At 47.6% G+C, this 23,953-nt stretch overlaps 1 protein-coding gene across 4 annotated transcripts in view; it reads left to right on the top strand.

Moving 5' to 3' along the window:
- CCDC9B (coiled-coil domain containing 9B) overlaps nt 1–23,953 on the top strand; it is a 50,285-nt gene that overhangs the window by 9,154 nt on the left and 17,178 nt on the right. For all 4 annotated transcript variants that reach the window (XM_075755640.1, XM_075755639.1, XM_075755641.1 and 1 more), the window contains 6 exons: nt 8,055–8,204; nt 18,243–18,317; nt 20,917–21,101; nt 22,471–22,532; nt 23,048–23,101; nt 23,522–23,627. In XM_075755640.1, coding sequence (XP_075611755.1) covers nt 8,055–8,204; nt 18,243–18,317; nt 20,917–21,101; nt 22,471–22,532; nt 23,048–23,101; nt 23,522–23,627 — 632 coding nt within the window. The remainder of the gene's footprint in view (nt 1–8,054; nt 8,205–18,242; nt 18,318–20,916; nt 21,102–22,470; nt 22,533–23,047; nt 23,102–23,521; nt 23,628–23,953) is intronic.

The following is a 23,953-nucleotide window of genomic DNA, read 5'->3' as shown; positions in this document are numbered from 1 at the left end:
TCCCTGTTGCTGTGTTGCAGAAAGTCTTAAACAGAGAATAAAAACCTGAGTGACGTGGGTATCTGTTGCAGTTGCCAATGTGATGAGCAGAAAATGTGGCACAGTATTTGCAGACTTAATTAAAAATTGTGCAAAACAGCAAAAGTAATTGGAAATGCTACTTAATTTTTTAAATCCCAAAGCATCCCCTCCTGGGCACTACCCCATCTCTCGTGGAGTCTGTGCATGTAGATATAATGATCAAAGGATCCTAATGGCAGCTTTGGCATGTCAGGAGTTATTTGCCAAGAAGGGTTTGATAAAACTTTGGCAGTTAGTGTTGGCAGCACGTCCAAGGAAGTACGTGCCTGTATGAGCTTCACGCTCCTATTTTCATCAGTTGGAGTATATCTCAGGGGACTGATCTTGCTCTCACTGGAGTTAGTGAGTTTGACCGGGAGATAAACAGGAACAAGGATCGGAAGCGTTACCTTCTTTGGAAAAATGTAGTATCTGTGTGCATAGATGCACCTGTACGGGAACTCAGGGAATCTCTCCAGTTAGTGAGTCTCTGGAGGGAGATTATTGCTGCAGGTAATATTTCTTGCCTGTTAATATTTTCCAAAATAATACAAGAGGCAATCTTTTCAATTTGTTAATTAAGACTAAGAAGACACCAGCGAGAAACTCGAGAGACAACACCCAGGTGAGCACAGTCTCTGTGTGCTGGCCATGACAATGTGAAGGAGTCAAAAACCCCTCAGTTGGCCCTGTGCTTCACTGAGACGTTGGGGTGGACAAGGTCAGCCTCTGTCTCCGTCACTGCAGCACTGTGAAAAGGAAATGGTGGCATCAAATGGTGCTCCCATGGGTACCCTTTTAAGCACAGCAACGTGCTTGGCCCACGAAATGGAAGTGGGCTTTTTTGAACTGAGGTCTGAGCCAAAGATATTTCCCAGGGTAGTGAAGTGAAACCCCACCCTTCCTGCTACCCTGGTGCTTTGGGATAGGAGTGCTGAAAACCTTGGCTGTAAACAAAAGGCAGAGAGCCATTTCTCCCTCTGAGGCAGCTTGGAAATATTTTTCTGATTTTGTGCCTCAAATGCGTTTTCATTTCTGTTTCTCTGTGACCTAGTTACCCTTTCTTTCCATGAAGAAATAGGCCACAATCACTGTGCCATTATAAAGTCATTATACGTTACCTTGAAGGAAGTGAATCATTTAGGAAATAATGCACCTTTCAGAATGATTTTTCAGGATAAAGGGACTGAGGCCTCTCATTTCCTTTGTTCCAGATAGACTACCAGTAGCGCGAACATCTCCTTCAAATGAGATCTCATTGCAGCACAACCAAACACCTCCTGATGTAAGGGGAAAAATCCTGGTTTTTCTTAGAATAGAGGGCACACAGAAATCTAACCATCCTCATTACTGACTGAACTTTACCAATGAGATACTTGAGAGGCTCCTCCAAGGTTTCTCATGGCTATGTAGCTCTGCATGGGGGGCTTATATCTGAAGCAATTACATTTGCAGAGTGAGTGGCTCTCGCAGACAAGCTGTGTCCCCTGGAGCCGTTTCCATAATCTATAGCTCAGAATTCAGGCCCTAGATGGGGATTTGTATTAGCGCAAAGCACTGGCAGCTAAATCACATTGCTGCCTTAAACTCTGTGCCAGGGTTTCAGCATGGGCAATTACTAGAGCTCTGAGATTTTTCTGCTGGAAACGCAGAAACGCAGTTTCTGTGGAGACTCCCCATAAGTTCCCCGTTGTATGGTATATATAAGTTTGCTTGCATTAAGCGCCTTTCACAGCCCTTAGCAGCCCCCTCTAGTTCCCCGAGTGTTGGTGTAAAGCACAACCCAGCAGCCTGAGGTGATGACAGGGGAAAACTGATTTATTGGTGAACATTCTGGTGGCATCAATCCAGAAACTTCCTTTAGTTACTTTAAATACAGTTCTCAAAATGGATGAGTAGGAAAAACATGGGACTGTAATGGGTGAGAGGGAAAAATTATTAGGATTTTGGACAAAACTGTATTTGATTTCACTTGAAGTACAAGCTTATTTGTTGCTGCTGCCCTATTAAGGCATCGTCTGGGCTGCTGAAGATTAAAAGAGGGTAGACAACTCACTTCAGCTTCTCAGTGAGCAAGCCTTGACCAGATGTCCCTGGAGAGACTTGCTCGGTGATACTGGCATGATTAAATGGGCCATCACAATCCTTCCTATGGCTGGCACAAGTTTCAAGCAACAGAGTTGCTGGGCGGTGCAGCAAACCATTCACATTCAATCCTAAATATCACTGTAAAGGGAGAAACCCTAAAGAAAGGCAGCTGGGAAATTGCATAAACTGGACAGAAGTCCAGGGTTTTCCTTTGTTCCCCATGTTCTTTTTCCTGACGGTCCTCAGATGGGCATTTTTAACACTACCTTTGCAATCTGGGGCATGCCTCAGACGTAAGATGGGCACTTCTCAATTTACAGTTTCGCAGTGAAATGCTACAAGGGAAGCAGTGTAGTTTTGTCTGACTGCAGCTAAATAGCTAGTGCCAGAGTCTTGAATCTCCTGCAGGCAGTGAGTGAGCCGGGACCAGCCCTGCGGAGGAGAAGAGGTGGCTCTGCCAGGCACTGCTGGCTGTTTGGGCCCCGCTCTCTGTTCCCGTTGGCTCTGCATTGGCGCTTTCCTCATCTGACATCCCTCGCTTTGGGAGCTAGCCCACCGAGGGCCAGGATTTCCCAATGTGGAAAAAGCAATCTAGGAAATCGCTGGTATTCTTAAAATAATAGACAAGCACATGTGAGCACGAGGCAGAATGTGCTTTCAGGTGACCCATCTTAGCCAGAAGCAATATGGGGAGGGAGGGAGGGAGGGAGGGAGGGAGGGAGAGAGGCTATTACAAAGAAAAGCTGGTGGTCTCCCAGCCTGTATATGTCTAGCTATCACAGCTCTGCTAAATAGGTATTTCCTCTATCGGCCTCTGAGTCTTCCTTGCCATCTGCTCAACAAACTGCAGGGTTTAATGGCTTAGCCAAGGCACCAGCCTTCCCACTGTGACTTTTAACATCTGATGGCCCAGGGAAGGTGCCACTTCCCTGTAAATCCAGCAGTGCACTTTGAGGCTTCCGTCCTGCTCCTTGTATTGGTGCTCTGTTCAGGGCAGAGCAAGCCCAGATCTCCAGTTCATTAACTAACCTTAGCAGTACCACCTGGGATTAGTGTACATGCCTGCTCAGGGCTCAAAGGAGGGAAGATTTAGTGCCTCAAATGTCCCAGGAAACTCAGGATTATCCCTGGAGCAAAGATATTTCCTGGGAATAATAACCATTGAAGAAAAAAGCGATATGCAGCTTCAGCACCAAAGTATCTACCAGGTTCAAGTGATTCAGTGGTTCCAAAGCAAAGCCAGACCACATTTTCAGCCCCCAAATCATGCTACAAATAGAACAGGGAGACAGGACAACAAGCAGTTAAGAGCCTGTTCTGCAAGGTGTAATGTGTCTGCTTTCAGAGGACATCAGCAGATCTTAGTTCTTCCCCAAATATAATACAGTCATGCAGGACTGGGCCCTGTACAGGAGGGTCTGACTTGAGTCATTCCTGTGATTCCCAAGAGCTATGCTGTTACGGTAGGAGAACACCGTCCTTTGTGGGGACTGTTTGCGTGTTGAGGAAACAGCAGTGCCTTGCTTGGGGAGCAGAGTTCCTCGGTGGCAGCCGGCAGCCTCCTTGGCTGGAGGGTTGCTGCCAGAGAGGCAGATGCTGGGGAAAAGAGATTCTTTCGTAGAAAATTGCTTTACAGATTGCTTTGGGCAATTGCCCAGATTGCTTTACAGAGCCCTCCTCCCCAAAAGACGTGAGTAAGGAACAGGTGTTTAGAAGAGGAGAGGCTCGTGTGGGGAGAGAAAGAAGAGAGGTGCAGTCTTGTATACCCCAATTCCAAAACAGGGAGGCTGTATTTGTCCCTGTTGTAATGCCACTGACATTTCTGGGGTTAAGTCACAGATCCATGAGGTGTGGGGGCCTCAAAAAACTGCTAAGCACTTTTCTTCCATGTCTCCAGGCATAAGAAAGAGTTTAGTTTTCCTTATAAAGGGGAACTGTGAGTACACACAATGATGGTTATCACTTCATCCTTTCTAGCTGTGGGAGAAAGTTTGAATAGGAAGGCTCAGGTTTTCAGAGTGGCTGACAAGATTTTGGTTTTCACTACCTTTTCATCACAATGGGCAGTGTTTGTTCACATATCTGGAAGACAGATGATTCAGTTAGCATAACTTTGCAAGCTACTGTATAAGAGGTGTCCATTTACACAGTCTTTAATGGTAGAGTTAAATAAAACTGCATTTCCTGTGTTTCTCACAAGGTAAGAGCACCAGCATGGCTTGTTCATGCTGATACACAGTAACTTCCTAAAATGACCATGTTAATATTGTATTTTTGAGCTACTAGATCATCTCAGCTTAATTGCCAACATGAATGAGACCAGAGGATACTCTTGTGGCCTCAGACATTGCCCCATGAAACCAGAGGGGATGGCAGGAGAGATTTGCAGCTTCGAATTATCCAGCCTAGCTCTGTGGTCTGAAATACAAGACCAAGACAGTCTATTCAAAAGGTTAATTTCTCTTCCACCCACATCCATTAGTACTGATTTGCACTGACATAAAGAAAAGCCACATTGATTTCTTCGAGTGCAAGCAGGAATCCTATGCTGACCATTCTAATTCCAGTCTCCAGTTTCAGTGAAATTTAGGAATAAAATATATGAATCATAGAACATAAACAGGATTTGAAATATTCTTTTTGTTCTAAAACATCCTGTGTTTTTATTGGGTGATTGTTCTGGCAAGGGAAATGTTACCTTTGGATATGATGCGATTCAGTCATTCGGAAACAGATGCCACTTAAAAGCCAAGACCTAACTGCTTGTGAGCTTCGTGGCTGACTAATCCCGAATTCTGGTCTGTACTACCTAGTTCCAGTGGTATAAAAGCCAGAGCTGCAGAAAACAGCCAAAATTATTATCCAGATCACTGCAGAAGATGCTAAGCAGTAGAAAGCGGCCTCACGGTGACATCAGCCTACACCCTCAGATGCAGCCCACCTCATCCCACCTTCTTACTTTATTTAAATGGTCTGTAACTGAATCTTCAAGGACGCTGAGGGAGTGAAGCATTTTTCTGACTCTGCCACTACGTTAGGGACTTGGGAGGTAGAGAGCAGACCTTGCCAGTAAAAGACCAAAGCAAAGAAGGCATAGAGTAACCAGGCTTTTCCATGCCCTGTGTCACTAGGTTGCCCTCCCCATTCAGCAGCAGGCCAACAGCTTTCTTCAACTTTCTTTGCTGCTTATGTACCTAAAGAAGTCCTTCTTTCTGACCTTCACATCTCTCACTTGTTTCAACTCCGGGTGAGCTTTGCCTTTCCTAACTCCATCCCTGCATGCCCAGGTCCTGCTCCCATAGTCTTTCTTGAGAGCCTGTCTCTTTCCACCTCCCACACACTCCCTTTTTGCATTTGAGTTCAACCAGGAGCAGCTTGCTCAGCCAAACTGGCCTCTTTCCACACCTGCTTATTTTCTTGTACAACAGGAAGTCCTTACTTATGTTATTCTGCCTTCTCCATGAAAATCAGTCTGGTCTCCTGGGTTCCTTTCCCCTTCAAGACAGCTTCCTGCAGGATCCTGCCTGCCAGTTTCCTGAACAATTCAGCATCTGCTCTCCTGAAGCCCATGGTCTCTAGTCTGCTGCTTGCCTTCCTTACTGCTCTCAGGCTCCTAAAATCCACTGTCTTCTGGTCACTACTGCCAAAGCTGCCATTGGCCTTCACATCTTCAACCAGTTCTGACTTCCGTTTAGTAATCAGGCAGTCACTGGCTAAGGTGCAGCAATGCAATCACTCGTAACGCTGTGACTGCAATGGGATGTGTAATTAAGGCCAGTATATCATGGCCTATTTGTTGATGGGGAGTAAAGCTAGGATTTCAGAGCAGTTTAGAGTCTGGTTTGAACTTCCCAGCTCTGCCTGGTCTCTGATAAAATCATATCCTTCTCAAGGCAGATACATAGGCTAAAACTTTTAAAACAGCTCACGGAGTTTATAGGTATGGGGACTTTCCCAGGACATATATCCTGGCTGCAGGTAAAAGTACACCTAAATGTCTGGCTATGGTCGATGCCAAGGCAGTTGTACTCCATATTTAATGACTGCCTGTTCTCTTGACTATCAGATTTTACTCTCTCAGGAAAAAGATGTCGACATCTCTAGGGATGGCTCACAGATGTTGGTCCTCGGCAGCAGCTGAAGTAGGAGACTGCATTGAGACAAACCTAGAGAACAACACAGAAAGTACTAGAATGGCATTGAACAGACTGGCAGCAGATCCTTGCTTTGAACACAACATGTGGCTTCACTTATTTCAAGAAAAGCAGAAATAGCAAGAGTCCTGCTAAGGGCAGCAAAACTTGTTAGGAGCTACAGCTGAAACCTAAAACTGGAGCTGTATGTACTCAAGGGAATGTACACTATGTCCACGCAGCTCTGGCACACAGAACCAACGGCAGGGCAGAGACCTGCTCCTCCTCTCGCATGCATCAGACCAACTTAAGAACTGTCTCTGCTGAGATAGCAAAATTACACAGATGTGAAAGAAGAATAAACAAGAGACTGAAGATCTGATGCTGGAAATACTCCAGTACCTCTTAAAACATTTATCATGTGGTAGGAAGCTTGATGACTGGACAAGCAATAAAAAAGGTCTTGCTGATGGAGGCTGTCTGCAGCAAGGCTCCCTCCATGCTAACATCTGCACTTCTGGCAAAGCCAAGTGAAGATGAGGCTAATGTAAGATATCTTGATATCATATGTCATGGCAAATTCACTGATGCTGATGCTTGCAAGCCTTGCATACAAATCTGAGGTCAGTGTGTGCTGTTTGTTTTTGAAACCAAATTCGTAGCCACAAAGAGTTTCCAAGTTTCACTTAAGTTTACTTGGAGATTTTGAGCTCCTTTGAAATAAAGACTCCAGTATGTGTGGAAGTCCAAGGAGGAAAACAGAGGAAAATATACCATCCCTTAGAGAGGGAAGCTTCTAGATGATCTCCAGAGGTCCCTTGCAACCCCTACCATTCTGTGATTCTGTGATTCTGAAGTTTGGTCATCCCTGGTAGAGTTAAGCAGAGCAATCATACAGATGAAGAGAAAAGAGAAAGATCAGAGATAAAGATGGAGATATCTTACTAAGACTCTCATTTCCTTGTAAGGCAAAAATAAAAAGGCACATGATGGAACCGAAAGATGATACTTTTAAATGAGAAAAAGTATGTATTTTTGTGCAGAAGATGTGCTCATTTTGTGGAAGTGATGGCTGAGGGCACTGGCAGGAGCTCAGCCAGCAACAAAGATAATTAACAAAATAAGAACCAGATGTAAATCCATGCAGTAAAGTAATGAACTGACACAGACAGCTGGAAATACTATCTGAAAGGAGTAAACTGCCCTTGTTCAAGGAGTTTATATATCAGTTTTCTAAACTATTCCTCTGCTGAATAAATCATTCCAGAAATATGAACACACATGACTATGAAGATGATAAATTATCGAGTGTTAATACACTTTAGGGTAGTAACTGCTTTGAGGGCAAGGTTAGAGAGGACACCACTGTTTCCCTTCTCTTTCACTCTCTAGGCTTCTGCTCCAATGTAGCCTCGCATTTTATTGGGACATATTGTTTGGTGAGACGACAAGTTCGCATTTGTTTCAAAGACACAAATGCAAGATGGCTTGCCTGTCTAAAATAAAAACGTCAATCAGTGTTCATGCTGCAAAGCATCTGAACAGGGTAAATCCCACCCTGCCTAAGTTGTGCTCAGTTAAACATGCCTACGTAATATTACATAGCCCTTAAAGTAGGGTGGCAGCTGTATAAACCAAGCAGACTGACTATATCTGGCTCATTTTCTGTTCAGCCAGGCCAAAATCCTTTGCAGTCTGGGGATGGCCACCCTCCTAGGAAGGGCACTGCACAGCACTAACGGAGGTGTCGTTAACTCATCCTGTCCTTTCCAGGGCAAGCGCATCGTCAGTGAGAAACGCAGCGAGTGCTTCCCTGGCCCAGGCAGAGTGCCAGACCTGAGTGAAGAAGAGACAGACCATTTGGTGGCTTTCCGCCGGGGGAGAAGGATGCAGATTGCCATCACCATGGATAACAAGGAAAAGGTAAGTGCATTGCAATGACTGGACTGCAACGTCTCAGTGGCATCCACTAGTTTTGCTGGCTTGAGAAGGGCCATGGAGACAGATTAGGAGCTATCCCAGCAACAGGACATTGGGAGAGACTATAAATTGATAGCGTGGAGCTTATCACCATAAAACTCCCTGGCTTCTATGACTGTGGAGGAGGAAAGGCTACAATCCTTTCCCTTCTCTGTGATCCTAGCTAGAGCTAGCAGGCTCTCAAACATACTGGGTCCATAAGAAATATCAGATGCTGTTTTGGGTGGATCAATGAAAGCACTGCCAGATATGGGGCACGAATCTCATCTCCTGTCTCCTACCAACTTCTTTTTGGGGCCATACAGCAGGTAGAGTCAGGAGTGCTGTCCTCTTGACTCACTGCATGACTTAGAAGTTAACAGAGCTGGGCATCTAAAGCCAAGTCCTGCTGTGCCTGGCCATAACCTACTGGGTGAGCTGGCTGAACTTCGTCAATCTTTGAAACATATTTCAAGTACTTCTTCACAAATACCTTCCTCTGTGTAAAGAGGAGGCACGTGATATTTTCCTATTTGAGAGTTTGCACAGATAAGTAAGAATGCCTGCAAGAAACAGGGTTAGCAAATATTATGAAGGAAGACAACACTTAGTGTAGCTGCCAAACACACCCAGGAATGCTGGTAGACCTATGCAGCACCTTCTCCGGGACAGCAGCCAACCATCTGCTAACTGCCCACATTAATCTTCAGCTTCTCCTCTTCCCCAGAGTTTACCTAGGCTCTGAAAGCCCATGTGCTCCTTTCTCATGGCTACCAAGCAGTTTTTTGAATGCCATAAACCTCATGCAAGCTGCCCGATTGAGCCACTAGTAACTGTCCATTCATAGAATCATGGAATCATAGGATAGTTTGGGTTGGAAAGGACCTCAAAGCCCATCTAGTTCCACCCCCTGCCATGGGCAGGGACACCCTCCACTAGCCCAGGTTGCCCAAAGCCCCATCCAGCCTGGTCTTGAACACTGCCAGGGCAAGGGCATCCACAACCAGCTGTCGCCCATTTCAGTCTAGGCATCACAAACACACCTAGACATGATGGTAGGACACGAGAGACCTGACCGTGCCTGTGCTGTAGCTATCCTTGAGGCTGTCAAATGTAATTCTGTGATGTGCAGGGCAAGTCTCTCCGCTTCTGCTTTTGCTGGGCTTGTTTAAATACTTATCTCTGAAGTCATCAAAGCTGGGACTGTGCCAGGAGAGAGCAGCAGGAGTGCCTAGGTTCTGACTTCAGATCCTGAGCCCTGTTTTAAGTGTATGGACAGCCCTGGAAAAGGTAGTATCTCATATGCTTTTATTATGGAACATGAAATTTGAGGCTGAGGGCCCATATATGTAGTTTTGGTGATGCCTCACTTGTACTGGCCCCAAAGCAGTTAGATTCAGAGTGTGTATGAGAGCAGGCCTACAGCTGTGCTAGTTTAAAGCCATATCTGCCTACACCTTTTTATGTGAACCACTGAAGACTTGATGCTTTGAATCATAGGCTGGCAAAGAAGGTGTGAAGTCCCTAATGCCTGGCAGATTTGATGTTGGTGATTCAGCTGAGGTCGGTGTCTTGGATCTTGCTCCTGCTACTTTCAGCTCCCACTGTGCTACCATTGATTTAAGCTCTTTCATTTAAATTCATTCCCAATTAACACCATTACCTCCATATGGCAGTGCAAGGAGCTCACATAACTCTGTCATCCCTCTTTTCCTCAATTGTACATAGTCACGGTGGTCTCCTTCACACAGCTTGGGCTAGCAGGTAATCCTGATAATCTCCAGGAATGCGAACAGTTCTATGCTGCCCCTCCTCAGATACCAAATGTTGTGGTTTAGCCCCAGCCGTCAGCTGAGCACCACGCAGCCACTCGCTCACCCCTCCGCCTCCCGGTGGGATGGGGAGGAGAATTGGAAGGAAAAGGTAAAACTCGTGGGTTGGGATAAGGACAGTTTGCTAGGACAGCAAAGGAAGAGGGAAATAACAGCAGTACTTTTAACAGAATATACAAAGCGGGTGGTACACAATGCCATTTGCTCACTGCCCGGTACAGATGCCCTGCCCATCCCCGAGCAGTGACCCCCACTCCCCAGCCAGTCCCCTTTATATACTGAGCGTGAGCCCTATGGTATGGAATAGGGCTGGTTTGGGTCAGCTGTCCTGGCTGTGTCCCCTCCCAGCTCCTGGTGAAAATTAACTCTATCCCAGCCAAAAACCAGGACACCAAAGTTCATTTAAAGTCTTCCCTTTTTTTCCTCTTCATCCCAACCCAGTTGCTCCATTGGCAGAGAGTAGGACTGAAGCTCAGGCACTCTTCTAGCAACAGCAGGCTGTGAGGGAGGCCTGCTAGGTGCGGGATGAGAGCCCGCTGGTGCTGACATCTGCAGGGAGAAGGATTGTGCAAAGCCATTCGGTGCCTTCACACCTTGGCTGAACAAGAGAAAGATCTCTGTCAGGAGCACAGGAAAGCCACGGAGGCTTCATACAACTCTAGCTATAGAACTACACTACCGAGGAGCAGTGTATGCCCTCAGCCTTACTTAAGACTGAAAAGAAACATTAGTTTTGCTTGACCACCTGGTCTTCTGGCTGGACAGAGAGCCTGGCTCAACAGCAGTCTTGGACTAACACCCCGGCAAGACTCATTTAGCTATAGCACCATGCTTCTCGCTGGCACAGAAAAATTGTCCCCAGCTTTCTGTTGCTGAGCTTAGAAGCGTACCTCCCCCAGCCTCTGGGAAGCTGAGGGAGAGCTGAATGGGAGCTTGCTGCTCTCTGGAAGGCAGGGTGCTTCCAGGGACTACATGCTCCCCCAGGCTGCACAGGAGGCAGGGAGCAAGCACAGGGGTTGCCACAGAGCGCACCTCTCGCAGCTGGGAAATGGAGGGGCTGGAAGAGCATGTTAATGAGCTTATTTTAGAAATGGGCTTTTGTGGGAATATTTGTTGTTGTTCTTTGGATTCCTCTTATAATTTAGAAAAAGATATAAAAGTATTTGAAACTCTAGTTTCCAATACCTATTACCAGCTGGATATGTTTCAGAGTCACTCTGAGGTCAGGAGATTTCCTTGTTCCCAGTGATTTCCCTAGACTGGCCAGGCCCTGTTCCATCCCCAGTTAATGAAGATATCTTCATATTGCCATTTTAGCAACGTAACTTCAGACAACAGCTACAACAGCCAGGACAAAAGCCACCTCTCAGCACACAGGCACCTTACAACATGATAAAAGGATGTGGCTGTAAGAGAGTTAAATGGTTGAATTTCATGGTCACCTCTGCAAGCTACTTTCTTCCATCCACACTTGGTCAACCTTTTCCCAGGATCAGTGACAGAAGCAGATGGGACCTGAAGTGACAGGTCACATTGGCATCTCACACATCATGCCAGCTTGGGCTGGTTGGGCCAAGGGAGATTTGGGCTGGCCCACCCTGTCACATCAGCTGTTCCTAAGCTGTGTTAAGGATTAGTGTTTTAAACAAGCACTTATTTTTCTTGGTAGTGATAGTGCTTGACAAATCGAAACCAGGCAAGTCTGCCTCACATGCTGTCCCTCAGAGCGATGTGTTTCTCTGAGAGGCACTGGAAGACTGCAGTGCAGAGAGCAGATCAGAGTCAGTAATACCAAAATGTACAAAACCTCTATGAAATAATTTTAGCCTTTAGAACTCAGTGTGTGTCACAGGGGTGTTGAATGCAGCAATTCATTTTGGAAATGGAGACCAAATCCCGCCAGCACTGTTGGGATCACAGCATCCACAAACCCTGGCAGCCCTGGGCTTCAGTTCCCCCACGTAAACAGGATTATAGCATGCCTCTGCCATTCTGCCTGCGGTGACGACAAGCATGTGAACAATGCTGAGTGGCTCAGCAATGCATCACTTCAGGAAAGCTGGTAAACAAACAGGGAACCAGCTGCTAAACAGGGAAACTAGCCCTGGTGGGCTCTGCAACCCAAAGCCACAGCAGCACTGTAGACAGGCTGGGACCTGCCCAGTGAGGGCCATGCACTGACAGGAGTGTTAGTGCAGCAGTGTTTGCGCTAATATTAAATGTTCACAGCAGCAGCCAGCAGCACAGTGTCAGGGAAAGAGCAGATGACCAGGGAAGCCTGCAGTCATCCCTCCCCTCCTACACTCGCCAGCCCCCAAGTTAGGGGTCTCCTCGGCCAAGAACAGCATCTTTCTCCTTCACAGACTTTTTCTTGCCTGAATTCTAATTTCTTTTTTTTTTTTTTTTGAGTCCATCTAAACTTTATCCCCCACAACAACTCCACCCAGGAGCTGCAATGTTAAGTGATGTGCTGTGTTGAAACACGCATCCCTTCTTTTTCTTCAAACTTGTTACCTGATAACTCCATTTGATGTTTCTGCGTCACGAGGAGCAGTGCATAGATCATCCTCTGTTCACTTTCCCAAAGCGCAAACGATTTTATCAACCCATTTTGCATCTCCCTTCAACCATCTCTTCAGCAGGCTTAAGAGACTGACCCTATTTAGACATGTCTGGTGAGGAAGTAGTTCTATATTTTTCATCACTCTCATTGCCCTCATTTGTGCCTTTGTTATTTTTATTATATTCTTTGAATACAAGAGGACCAGAACTGTACGTGGTATTTGAGCTGCGGGCTCTTGTGGATGTACTCAGCGACATAACAATGTTTCTGGCTTGTTCTCTGTTCTTTTCCTAACAACTTTGCATTTTCTTTGCTTTTTTTCTAAATAATTGAGCTAACATTTTCAGAGAACTAGTCACAATAACACCAAAATTTCATTCCTGAGTGTTAATCATAGTTCAGGCTTCATTACTGCATGTGTATATATAGGAAGGGGCATTTTTCTCCATGTGAGTTATTACGCATTATTGATATTGAATTTCATCTGTAATTTTATGATGCAGGCATTCAATGTCAAGAGATCTTTTGCAGCTCTTTCCTGGCAAATTACATTCTTTGCCCTGGATGATTTAGTATCATCAGCAAACTGTCATCTCTCTATTCAGCTCCTTTTCCAGACCATTTATGAGCATGTTGAGCAGCGCATGTTCCAGTGGCACACCCCTGCCACTCTTCCACCAAGGAAACTGGCATTTTCTTGTTTTCTATCCTTTAATTAATTGTTAATCCAAAAGAGAAACTTCATTTTCATCCCCAAATTGATCAGCTACTGGGAGAGCCTGATGGGGTATTGGTGGTGTCATCTGAGTAGCTGTGTGTTAGGACCTAAGCTGAGAGCCCCAAGTCACGCATGAGCTTTCAGCCTCCCTTATTACCCCAGCATGGTCCATCCTTTGGGGTTTTTCACCTCATGCCCCAGCTGGTTCCCTGCTCATTTGGGGTTATTTGTGTCCTCCCTCCCACAGAGGTCTGCGGTGCTTAGCAGAGAGGATCACATCCGTCACTCCTCCCCGCTTTGGTAACATCCCGTACCCTGGCCACTCTCAAATTTCTCTCCTTCTCTCTGCACTTGCCAGATTTATCCTATTAAAACACTTGATGGGCATCCTCGTTATCCCACATTTTTCTCTATTTTTATTCATGATGAAATTCAATGAAAAGAGAAAAATACTAAAAAAATACTCCTATTCTTCCTCCCCTTGGTGCTTCTCGCTAGCATCACATTGTCAGTCCCAGACTGCATCGCAGCTGGCAGCACACAGCTGTGGCAGAGGCTGCCAAAGAGGAAATGCAAGAAAAAAAAGCTGTTCTCATGATTTTCTTTTCTGAAACAGCCCCAGTGCCTTATATTACCCTGCCATCTTGAAGCCTGTTTTTTTCCTACCCAGTGAAAGACTCTTTCACTCTCTGTTAGCACAGAGGGCTGGGGGGATGAAATTATCCTGTCTCCCTGCAGAACGAATCAGCCTGAGCACATCACATCTCTCTACTGATACAACTTCATGCCCTCCAGCGCTGCTGCTGGCTTGGAGGTGCCACATCTGGGACCTTTCTTCCCACCTCTGCCTGGCTGCCCCTAAATCTGCAAGCAGGGCTGGGGATAACGGCTAATGTTTAGCACCAGTTTTCCTAAAAAGCCGCTCCATGCTCTGGCAGTGTTTCAGGATCATTAATACATTAGGGCTGCAAGCTGGCAGCCCAGGACCAGTGGAGCACAATGGTTAATTAGCAGGTTACAAATCATCTTTTAAATGGGCAGTTGATAGGGCTTCAGGGCTTTTAAATTGTCCTTTTATTAACAGAGTTTCCCAGGATGGTATATCAGAAATGACTGTTTGTAATCAAGACACACAAAAGCTGCTTTCAGGGACTTACGCCAATGAGTCTGACTCCTGTGCTTGCATGGGAGAGGAACCGAACCTGTGGCAGGAGAAACACTTGCTGTTACACAGCAGATGGGAGGGGAAGATAGGCAGAAAGGGTGGCTGAAAAGTCTTTAGCTCCCTTCAGGCAGCACAATTAGTAGGCAGATTTTTCAAAAGAGTTAGAAAAAAAATATCCTCTTATGTTCTAGTTTCAAAAATCCTGCCCAGTGGGGGATCTAAGCACTGGAAAAACAGCTCTAAGCTCTTACAAAACTCTCCTCCTGCAGAAGAAATGCCAGTTCTGGTGCCAACACGTGCCTGGAGAAATGGGTACCAAAAGGTTAATTTAACACATCTGTTGGTACTTGTTTTTAAAATAAGAAGACCACGAAGTAGCCTAGAAACATTGAGGACTGTCAAAGCTTTCGGTTCGGAAAACTGCTAGTACAAACCAATGCTTAACATGGCTGGATAATGGCATCAGCATCGTCGCCCTTGCACTTTAACATTAGCTGGGTATGTGTTCGTCGGGAGGTCAGACAAACCCAGAGTCAGAAAGCATTTGGGATCCAAGGACCACATCCTGGTTAGGAGCAGGCTCTGCCCTCCCTGCCCCAGACCATTCTGTGGCTGAGAAACTGAGAAATCCTTGCGTAAACCTCTGGATAAACAAACGTAATCTTCTCTGTCTACTTTGGGTTTTTGTTCCCTCCTCACATCTCTTCCCCTGCTGTGCAGGAACAGTTAAACTATGAGATGATAATGTCATTGTCATGTTTCATAATTTTGGGGGCGGAGAGGAGGAAGGAGGAGAAAAACATGTTTTGCTTCCCCATGGCCTGGGTGTGTCATAACAGGCTAACAGCAGCTCTGGGGAAATGCGAAAATCTGCTCCTGAGCCAGTGCAAAAGCAAAGCTAACCATGTTTTCTTAACTGCACAGTTCAGACCTGCTTTCCTGGTAGAAAAGAACAAGCTTGTTTGGTCCTCTCTATTATCCACAGTGCCCTTTGAGAAGCAAAAATAGAAGTAGACAAAGGAAAAAAGCAGCCTGGCTTTGAGCAAGGGGTGTAAAAGGATGGAGAGCTGTACAGTGTCCCTGTGACAGAGCGATCTGTGGTGTGCACTGGAGAGCTGGTGCCCCAAATGGGACAGCCTGTGGGTTGCAGGTCTCCACTGCTGGCCAGCCATGCAAGAGCTGCATCTTCTCCCACATCTTGTGAGCTGCAGCACGGTCCCTCAGCCGGGCCGTCCCAGCACATTTCCTGGGCACAGGCTCGCTCTTCGCTTGGCAGAGACCTGGCTGAAGTCAAGCTGTGCTGGGCTGCAGACAGGCAGATCACACTGCTCCCCCCACAGCTTACGCGCAGCCTGGCTCAGTGCTCCGGCTGTGCGGATGCTCTGGCTTTCCGGTTCCCATCTTTGGGGACACAATCAGGCATTGTAAAGGGTCCAAACAGAATCATTCTTTGCATGAGCTTGCATGAGAAATATGCAGACTCTGATGAAACAATTAGCACACCCGTGCAGCTCCCTGCCTCAGTTTCCCCGTCAACTATGAGCTGTCTTTGGCATTCCCGAGGCAATCAGTGCTCCTTCTCTCCCATCTCTCCTCCCACACAAGGTTTCCCCCAGGGGCAGAGAGGCTCCAGCTCTTCTGCAGCAGCTCACTCCTTTGTGCTCTTTCTAAAATGGTGAGTTTCTCTTACAGCTGCTTTAAAGGCTAAACATCCATCTGCACCCTGCTCCCCAACCAGCCTCCTTAAATCAGCAAAGTTCCCAGGTTTCTGCTGGTTTAATCTCTCTATAAATGCAGGGTCTCAGTTTGGGGCTGCAGTGACTTGTTAGATCCCTCACTACTAGGTTCGTCAAATGGGGCTGCATGAGCACTTGACTTTTGGCCTGGAGGGAGCATCTTTGGTTATGTAAGTTTTCACAGCCACCGTCTGAAATAAATACCCAGTATTATCTTTCACCATATCCTGGCCCGTTTTGCAACAGGCTGGGCTATGGTGAAGGGTGGCTTCTCTGAGCACAGACCCCTCTGCATTTTTTCCCAAATCTTTGCTGTGAAATCCTAGGACAATATAGCTAACATCTTTCTCATTATTTCCAAGGATCTGTTTACACAAGTTTCCACCTGTATTGGAGCTACGCCACCTTCATATCAGTCAGACCAGTGAAGCTGGCTGCACTGAGTGCAGTGTCCATGAGCACTGGCTATATGCTCACACTTCATTTAGCACATGTGGGCAATTCCCAAAAAGACTGCTCCCAGCTCACTCCCCGTACGATCCCACCGAGTATGTGGGAAGATCCCACCGAGTATGTGGGAACGGGCTGCAGCGGGGACGAATTGCCTTGGGAGGCTGGGCAGAGCCGGCAGGTATTGAGACTGCTGTCTCGAGTTGCACGCACCCAGCCCCACAATGCTGGGCTAAACCTGGGGCTGGCAAGTGACTGGAATAAAAGTCCTGTTTCCAGCCTGGGTTGGACTTCAATGCACTGACACTTTCTCGAACAGCTGACTTAGCAGTTTGTGCTGTGACTTTCCTTTTTGTGTTCCAATTTTGCTTGGCAGTGCGAAACGGCAGCATGATAATCTCAGCCCCACACACTCCCTGGCCCTGGAGCAGTTCAGCAGGGAGGGGAATTTGGGGATGCCTCGGCCGCACTGGGCACAAGGGGGCTGCTGGGCTACAGCATGCCGGGCCTCTCCGCTCGTGGCAGCATTTGTTGCCCAGGGCTGCCATGTACGGTTACAGAACGGGGGGAGGCAGCTGTGATAAATGCTGTGCCACTTGGCAGCCACTGTGCTCCAAATCACATGCTGTGGCAGTGTCTGGGTGGGAGCGGGAGCTGCTCGCGGAGGCGTGCAGCCGCCCCAGGGCAGAGCCCTGAGCAAGCACCAACCCTCTGCCCTGAGGGGCTTAACAGTGTGGGGGGCAGGCTGGTACCCTGCCTACATCTGCCCGGCACACGCGACGGCGCACAGCCCTCGCAGGGGCACCTGAACAATACTGTCTAGCCAGGGCAGAAAGCATTTCTTAAAAGATGCTCGGCAGACTATTTTGCTAAGACCCACTGTGATCCCACCCTGGCCTCGGACATGGCTGTGTCTGTATTATCAGTCCCACGTAGGGGCAGAGAAATGCCTGGCCCATGGCATGCCTCATGCTTGGTGTCTATAGTTCAGTAAGACGGAGGGGTTAATTTTCACCCCCTGCCAGGCAGGGGGATATCAACACTAGAGCAGAGCTTGCCAATCTGGTGGCAGCATAGCTGAACCCAGTGGAAGCAGGGATGGACCCCAGTAGAAGTGCACTGCGTTTGACAGGGACAAAAATCACTCCCACCTTTACCATGCTGGCTTTCAGCTGAATCTTAGTCTCATAGTCTCATACAGTTGAATCGTAATCTGGGTCTTTTGCTCAAATCTGAAACGGGATCTGAAACTTGGTCTGCCTTGGAAAGAAACAGCACCATACAGGACATCTCTCTGTGCTTGAGAGGAGGAGGGACCTGTGGGAATGCATCCCTTTTTTTTTTTTTCATACATCACTTACTTTCTGACTTCTTTTCCACATCAGTTTGATTCAGGGCCCCAGAAACAAATCTTTCCTCTTTTGCTGACCTTTTCTGGGCAGTTGCATGTCCTGGTGTGCACAGGGTCAAGCACTGACTCCCCTGCCAGGAGTCCTTGCTTAATCCTTGAAATAATTCCTGTGTCTATGTTCTTGCAGGCAGAGGAGAGGAGAACAGCAGAGAAGAGGAGATCAGACAGTGACAGAGGCCCAGAAAGTGAGCATGGCCGGAAGGTGAGTGGGGCCTTGTGTCTCTTTGAGGGAGACCCTTGTCTTGGAAGAGGAAACCAGTAGGATGTGCCTACCCACAAGTAAGAGTTGCCTCAGTCCTAAGGGAAGCAGCAGTGTGCTCCCATGTAGTCCCCACTGTTCATCCCTCTCATCGTCCCAAGCTTTGCTGTGCAGTTAACACACCTGAAGCAGAACAGCACTGGAAAAAGGTGACAGGGGACCTGCCCTTCACACCTTGTCGTGGCTGCATAAGTCCCTAGCACAGCAGCAGGGATGTTGTGAAGGGTAACGTGCTCACCCACATGGCAGTACAGCCCTAGCTGGTTTCTCTCCCAAAAGACAGCTCATGGGTTGAAAGGCTCAGGCCGCATTAGCTACAGCTCCTCACTTCAGCAGAGGCTGAGTAGGATGGAGGTAAATTAAAGCACAGGCCTTCCCACTGACTGTTTAATGCAAAACCTGGAGGACATGCTGGTTCCCTTGAGCCTGCGGATGCTCTTAATTAATGGAGCATAAATTGAATAGCCCCACCTCAGTGGGATTCATTAGGAGGGCACAGATGGGCTCTTAAGCATTAATTCCAGCTGAAACATCCCCCCCCCGCCAGCAGAACAGGGGAGCACGATGGCTTTGCGGTCCAGCTCACCACATCTGTGCTGCAACCAAGGTGAGGCCCTGGTCAGGGACCAGCTCCCCCTGCTCTGCAGGCCCTGCAGCCACCTCTGCACCTACCCATGAGACAGCACGGGCACCAGCCTCAGGCTTGCCCTTGCTTTTGGCTTCCCCTTTGCTGAGGGTCAAGGTAATGACATAGAGCACTTCCCTTATCCTCCAGCTCTAGAGGTTGAACCCTGCTCTCGCTAGCCGCGTGCCGCTCAGCTCTTGCGTGCTTCTCTGTGGGTGCGTCAGGATCCACTGTGGCAGCTTGCACTGTGCCGTGCCATGGGCTGGAAGCCGCGGGAGCATCTCCAGGCCTGTGTCCCAAGCCAGGGACCAGTGCTAGCCCTCGTTTTGCCCCCATGTGCCTTGCCTTTCTGCGGCCCTCATCTCTCCCTTCTTGGGGATGCAGTCTCAGTGTCCCCAGCTCCTGCCAGCTAACAAATGGAGGAGCAATTACTGCCACCCCATCTCCAGCCCACGCAGGTGGGTCTCCTTGGTAACAGGGCTTTCAGTCACTCCTTCCCTGCTGCTCTGCTTTCAGCAGCACTGCAACACTGAGGAGTTAATTCCTGTTTGGGGACGGGGTGAGGGTGGCTGGTGTGGAAGGACACGTGATGAATTATCCACTGGTAATTAGCACCCCAGGACTCAGCTCTGCACTAAGCTATTCACTGCGCAGTGTTGCTTGACAACGCACCATGGCCAGTTGGCTCCTGTTTGCACCATGTCCATTAACCTGACAGCTAGGTTACCCCCTCCCTTCACATGCTACATCAGTTCTGAACTGTCTTGTCATTAAGCTTTAAATTTTTGAACAGTGGCAGCCCTTAACTATCATGAGGAGGAGTGATAAACCAGGAGGCTGAAAGCAATGAAGGGAAGAGCCCCTTTGCTCTGAGAATGCTGCTCTTGGCACTCGCAATACCATGTGCCCTGGGCCCAGGGTCAGCCCTAGCCCTGTGGGCTCCTGTGAATGCCTGGGGATCACAGAAGGCTGCCTGCCTTCTCGAATCTGTCACTGTGAAGGATTTCAGAGGCATAACTTCGATTTAAGTGTCCCAAAGTCTTCAGGTGGGGGGATTCATCACCCTGGTGCATCTTCTATGGGAGTTCAACCTCTCAAACTCCATTGGGAGGTGTTGCAAGCATTCCAGGAACTAACTATATGCCATATGCTTAGCAAAGTGCCTCTTCCAGGAAAAATTGAGAATGTTTGGTTTTAAAACCTTCAGGTGAGCAGGAACACAGCAGGTGAAAACCACTGTCTAATTTATGCCTGCAGTTAAAGTGACTGCAAGTACAAATGAGGTGTAACTCAGAGTTACAGGGGCATGCTTTAAAAGTTTGTAATCAGGTACTGAATATCTAGAATGGAAAACTATATCTTATGGCAGCAGCTTCACAGATGAGGAGGTTAGATATCACTACAAGAACCAAAGAAACATTGCAGTTAGGTTAGGGAAACAGCAGTGAAGCCCCACCTCATTAAGGCAAGAGGAATGTATCCAACTGGCAAAATCCTGGGGTTTAGGTGGAAGCAATTTTAATCCTTTGAAATGTAACACTATTCATGTAGTCTGGATGAAGGGGAGCAACTTTTCAGAAATACATTGCCACAAATTACCATTATCCTTGTTGAATATCCCCAGGGGGGAATGGTTGCTTCTTCTGACTTGGCTATGGATTTGCAGTGTGACTCCAAGCAAGCCATGTAACTTCTTCCTGCCTCAGTTTTCCTCTCTGTAAAGTCAGTCAGCCCTGGGACCGGTATATTTAGGCTATGGGTAAAGCAGAGCCCTTCTGTGTGGACATCACTTAGAGACAGAAGCTGCAAGTTGTTTTCAAATATTACTGGGCATTTTTGGTGGTGACAGTACAAAGTATAGTGAATGCAGCTGTTTCAGACATTTTTATCAACATGAAGCTCTTTTGCCTCCACAAGGATGGTGGGAAGTCAGTCCAGAGGAGCCCCGGAGATCTGAGTTTCCCCATGACTGGACGGGAACGCTCGGAGTACATACGCTGGAAGAGGGAGCGAGATCAGATTGACCTGGAGCGACTGGCACGCCACAAGAATGCGAAGGGCGAGTGGCGACGCGCTTGGGATGTGGAGAAGTCGGAGCACATGTAGGTCCTCTGCTGTCCTGGGGTGTTTTGTCTGCAAAAGGCCATCTAAAGCCAATGATGAGATCTTGTGCAGATATTCATTGCTGATCAAATCCCATGCTGTCGTGTGCCTCTCCCTGACCAAATCCCCATGGCTATCTCTTTCTCTTTCTGATCATGTCTGTCAGTGGGACCAGATATCAGAGTGATTCTCCTATTTTCTTTCTGACATGAGGTCTCCTACCCTAATAGGAGATACTGTGTGCTGACAAAGATTGCCTGCCTTTACTCCCACCAGGGCTTGCACCGTGGGAGGGAGGGGAGCATGGGTCACTGCTCAGTCTACATCTGGAGGGCCCTCTCTAACTCTACATGGACAAATCCAATGGCAGGAGGGTGCAGGTGCTCTTCTAGAAACAGGGATGGACAAACTTGCATTGCTAGTCCACAGGTTTTCTCACTGCCCTGCTCGTTTCTCCTTTTCGATCACAGGAGAGGCCACCATGCCTAAATCCTCCACACCTCATAAACTGAGCCTGTTCAGGTGTGAGGGGATCACTTCAAAGGGCCGCCTGTGTGATATGGGGGAAATGCTGGGGAGAGCAGTATGGGAGAGCTCTCAATGGGGTCTAACACTTCCCTGCTTTAAACACTGTCCCTCTAATTGTGCTTGTTCAGCTGGGTCATGCCACCTAGAAAGCTTTGGAGGATGACTTGGCACCTGCAGCAGGAAAAGGTTTTGATAGAGCGTGGAGTTAGGGAATGTTACATTGGCTTGCTGATAAAAGAGTTTGTACAGAACAGATAGAGGGGACAGTCTTTTGGCTGAGGAATGGGACCAAAGACATAGATTTTTCAGTCACTGAGACCCCAATAATGAGAGATAAATTGACTTAAGTAGGTGCTGAGTGTTGCTGGCAAGACAGCTTTGAGCCCTGCTGCTCTCCTGTATATCAATTTTTAAGAGAAAAGCTGGAATACAAAACAAGCGGGATTAGAAACCAACCAAACGAGTCTGACGCACAGGTCTGAAGCTAATTCAGAATGCGTTTGGAAGCTTGGGAAGCTGCATTTGAGCCTTGTACAGTTACACTACAGGCATCTATAGGCTTCATGGATGTTCGTAGAATGAAATAGATACATATATATATGGGTACTGATGTAAAGGTTTTAGAGGTTCTTCTTTGGGGTAGAATTGCCTCACAGCCTCATTTCTCCTGGTTAGTGCATGCAGTTTCAGCTCCTGCTGATAAACCTGCAGATATTTGCCAGTGGGCAGGCGCAGAAGGGCCGAAGGCTGGAGCCTGCGTCGTCTCGAGGTCTCCTGCCCACGCTTTTGCACACTGGAGGAGAACGGTCAGGTCTGACAATGCCTGTTTTTAACCTGCAGGTTTGAAGAGGACTTTGTTAAGGATGGGGAGCCAGCCTTGGATAATCCCAGCAATAAGAAAGGTTGGCAAGGGACACCTAGACTCTGTCCTGATGCTATTGAATGCTGATCGTGCGAATCCCAGTGCCACAGCAGCTGTCATGGCTGTCAGTTGCAAAACTCTGCTTTCCTGGGCAAATGCCTCTGAGCGCAGTGTTGGGGTCTCTGCCCTCTCTGCTTTGCAGAGTGCTCAGGGGATGGGATTTGAGCGTCTGGGTGCTAGTGCTTTTTACCTTCCCAGGGAGAGCAGTGGCACCATTTCTGCAACCTTGTGTGACACAATACGGAGGCTCAGCATCGCCTCCTTTCCCAAACACTGGTTTGAGAGGCAATCCTATTCCAGAGCACATCTCTGATCCCTGTGGCACGTGCTGGCTTATTTACTAGCATAAGTCCATCATGACTCCTGTTTCTCAGGAGATGGACTGGCAGAACAAAGCTTTCCCTTGTGACACCCTATTTGAACGTCAGGCTTTCTGCTGCATGTCCATTAGAGAACCTTGCTCACTTTTGTGCATGCTTTCCTTTGTCCTTTCAGGGGGAAGAAACGCAAGAAAATTCCAACACAGGTCCTTTCCTCCGGACGGGAGAGGTGAGTAAAATATGCAACTCGGTTGCATCACCCCACTGAATGTCAGCACCTCTGATGTGCCCTCATGGAGAGAGTTTTCTTCAGGCACTCTCGCAGATTTGGAGTGCCTTTTGGGAACATAACCATGTGGCTGCTCTCATAGCTGTGTGGCAAGGGAGAACAGGAACAAGTCTTGCAAGAAGAGCACAAGGGAGACTGTATCCAAGGAATAATATTTAAAGTTATAATTGGAATTTGGAATAAAAAATGCAGAAGAAGCATCCCTAAATTCTCAATTTGTATTTATTACTTTAGAAAATATATGTACAGTACAGATACAGCCTCAGATACCCCTCCAGAGGTACTTTCCGTACAAGGATGTTGGCCCCTTCAGTGGGGGTTCTGCTTGCTCTTGCATGGCATTTCCAACCTGTCTTCTAGGTGGAGGACAGCATGGAGTGAATGTGAGCGATCCTGGTCCGAAAGCGGTACCTGCTGTGAGCAGCCGAGCCAAAGGAAAGGACAGACTGACTGGCAGAGCCAGAAGGTAAGGAGGCTGGCAGCAGTGCCATGGGCTAGCGGTTGTGATATGCGTGTCCAGGTCTCATTCATTGCCTGATTGTGAAGAGGGACAGACAAAAAGAGATATTGTTCCACAATGAATCTTTTCAGATGAGTTCACATTGGCTGGGACCGTGTCTGGCAGGACTTCACTTGGTGGGGTTTGTGGTACTTGTGGGGTTCATCATCGCTGTACTGACCCACTGCATCGACCCTCTGCAGAACAGTCTGGGGGGGGGGGTCAGGGTTGCTCTGGGTAACCTGGCACATGCCCCAGCAAGCTTTTGAACACATCTTGTCTGACTTCGAGAC

Source organism: Balearica regulorum, chromosome 5 (assembly GCF_011004875.1).
Source record: "Balearica regulorum gibbericeps isolate bBalReg1 chromosome 5, bBalReg1.pri, whole genome shotgun sequence".
Classification (NCBI taxonomy): domain Eukaryota; kingdom Metazoa; phylum Chordata; class Aves; order Gruiformes; family Gruidae; genus Balearica; species Balearica regulorum.
This window is presented reverse-complemented; position numbering and strand designations above follow the sequence as displayed.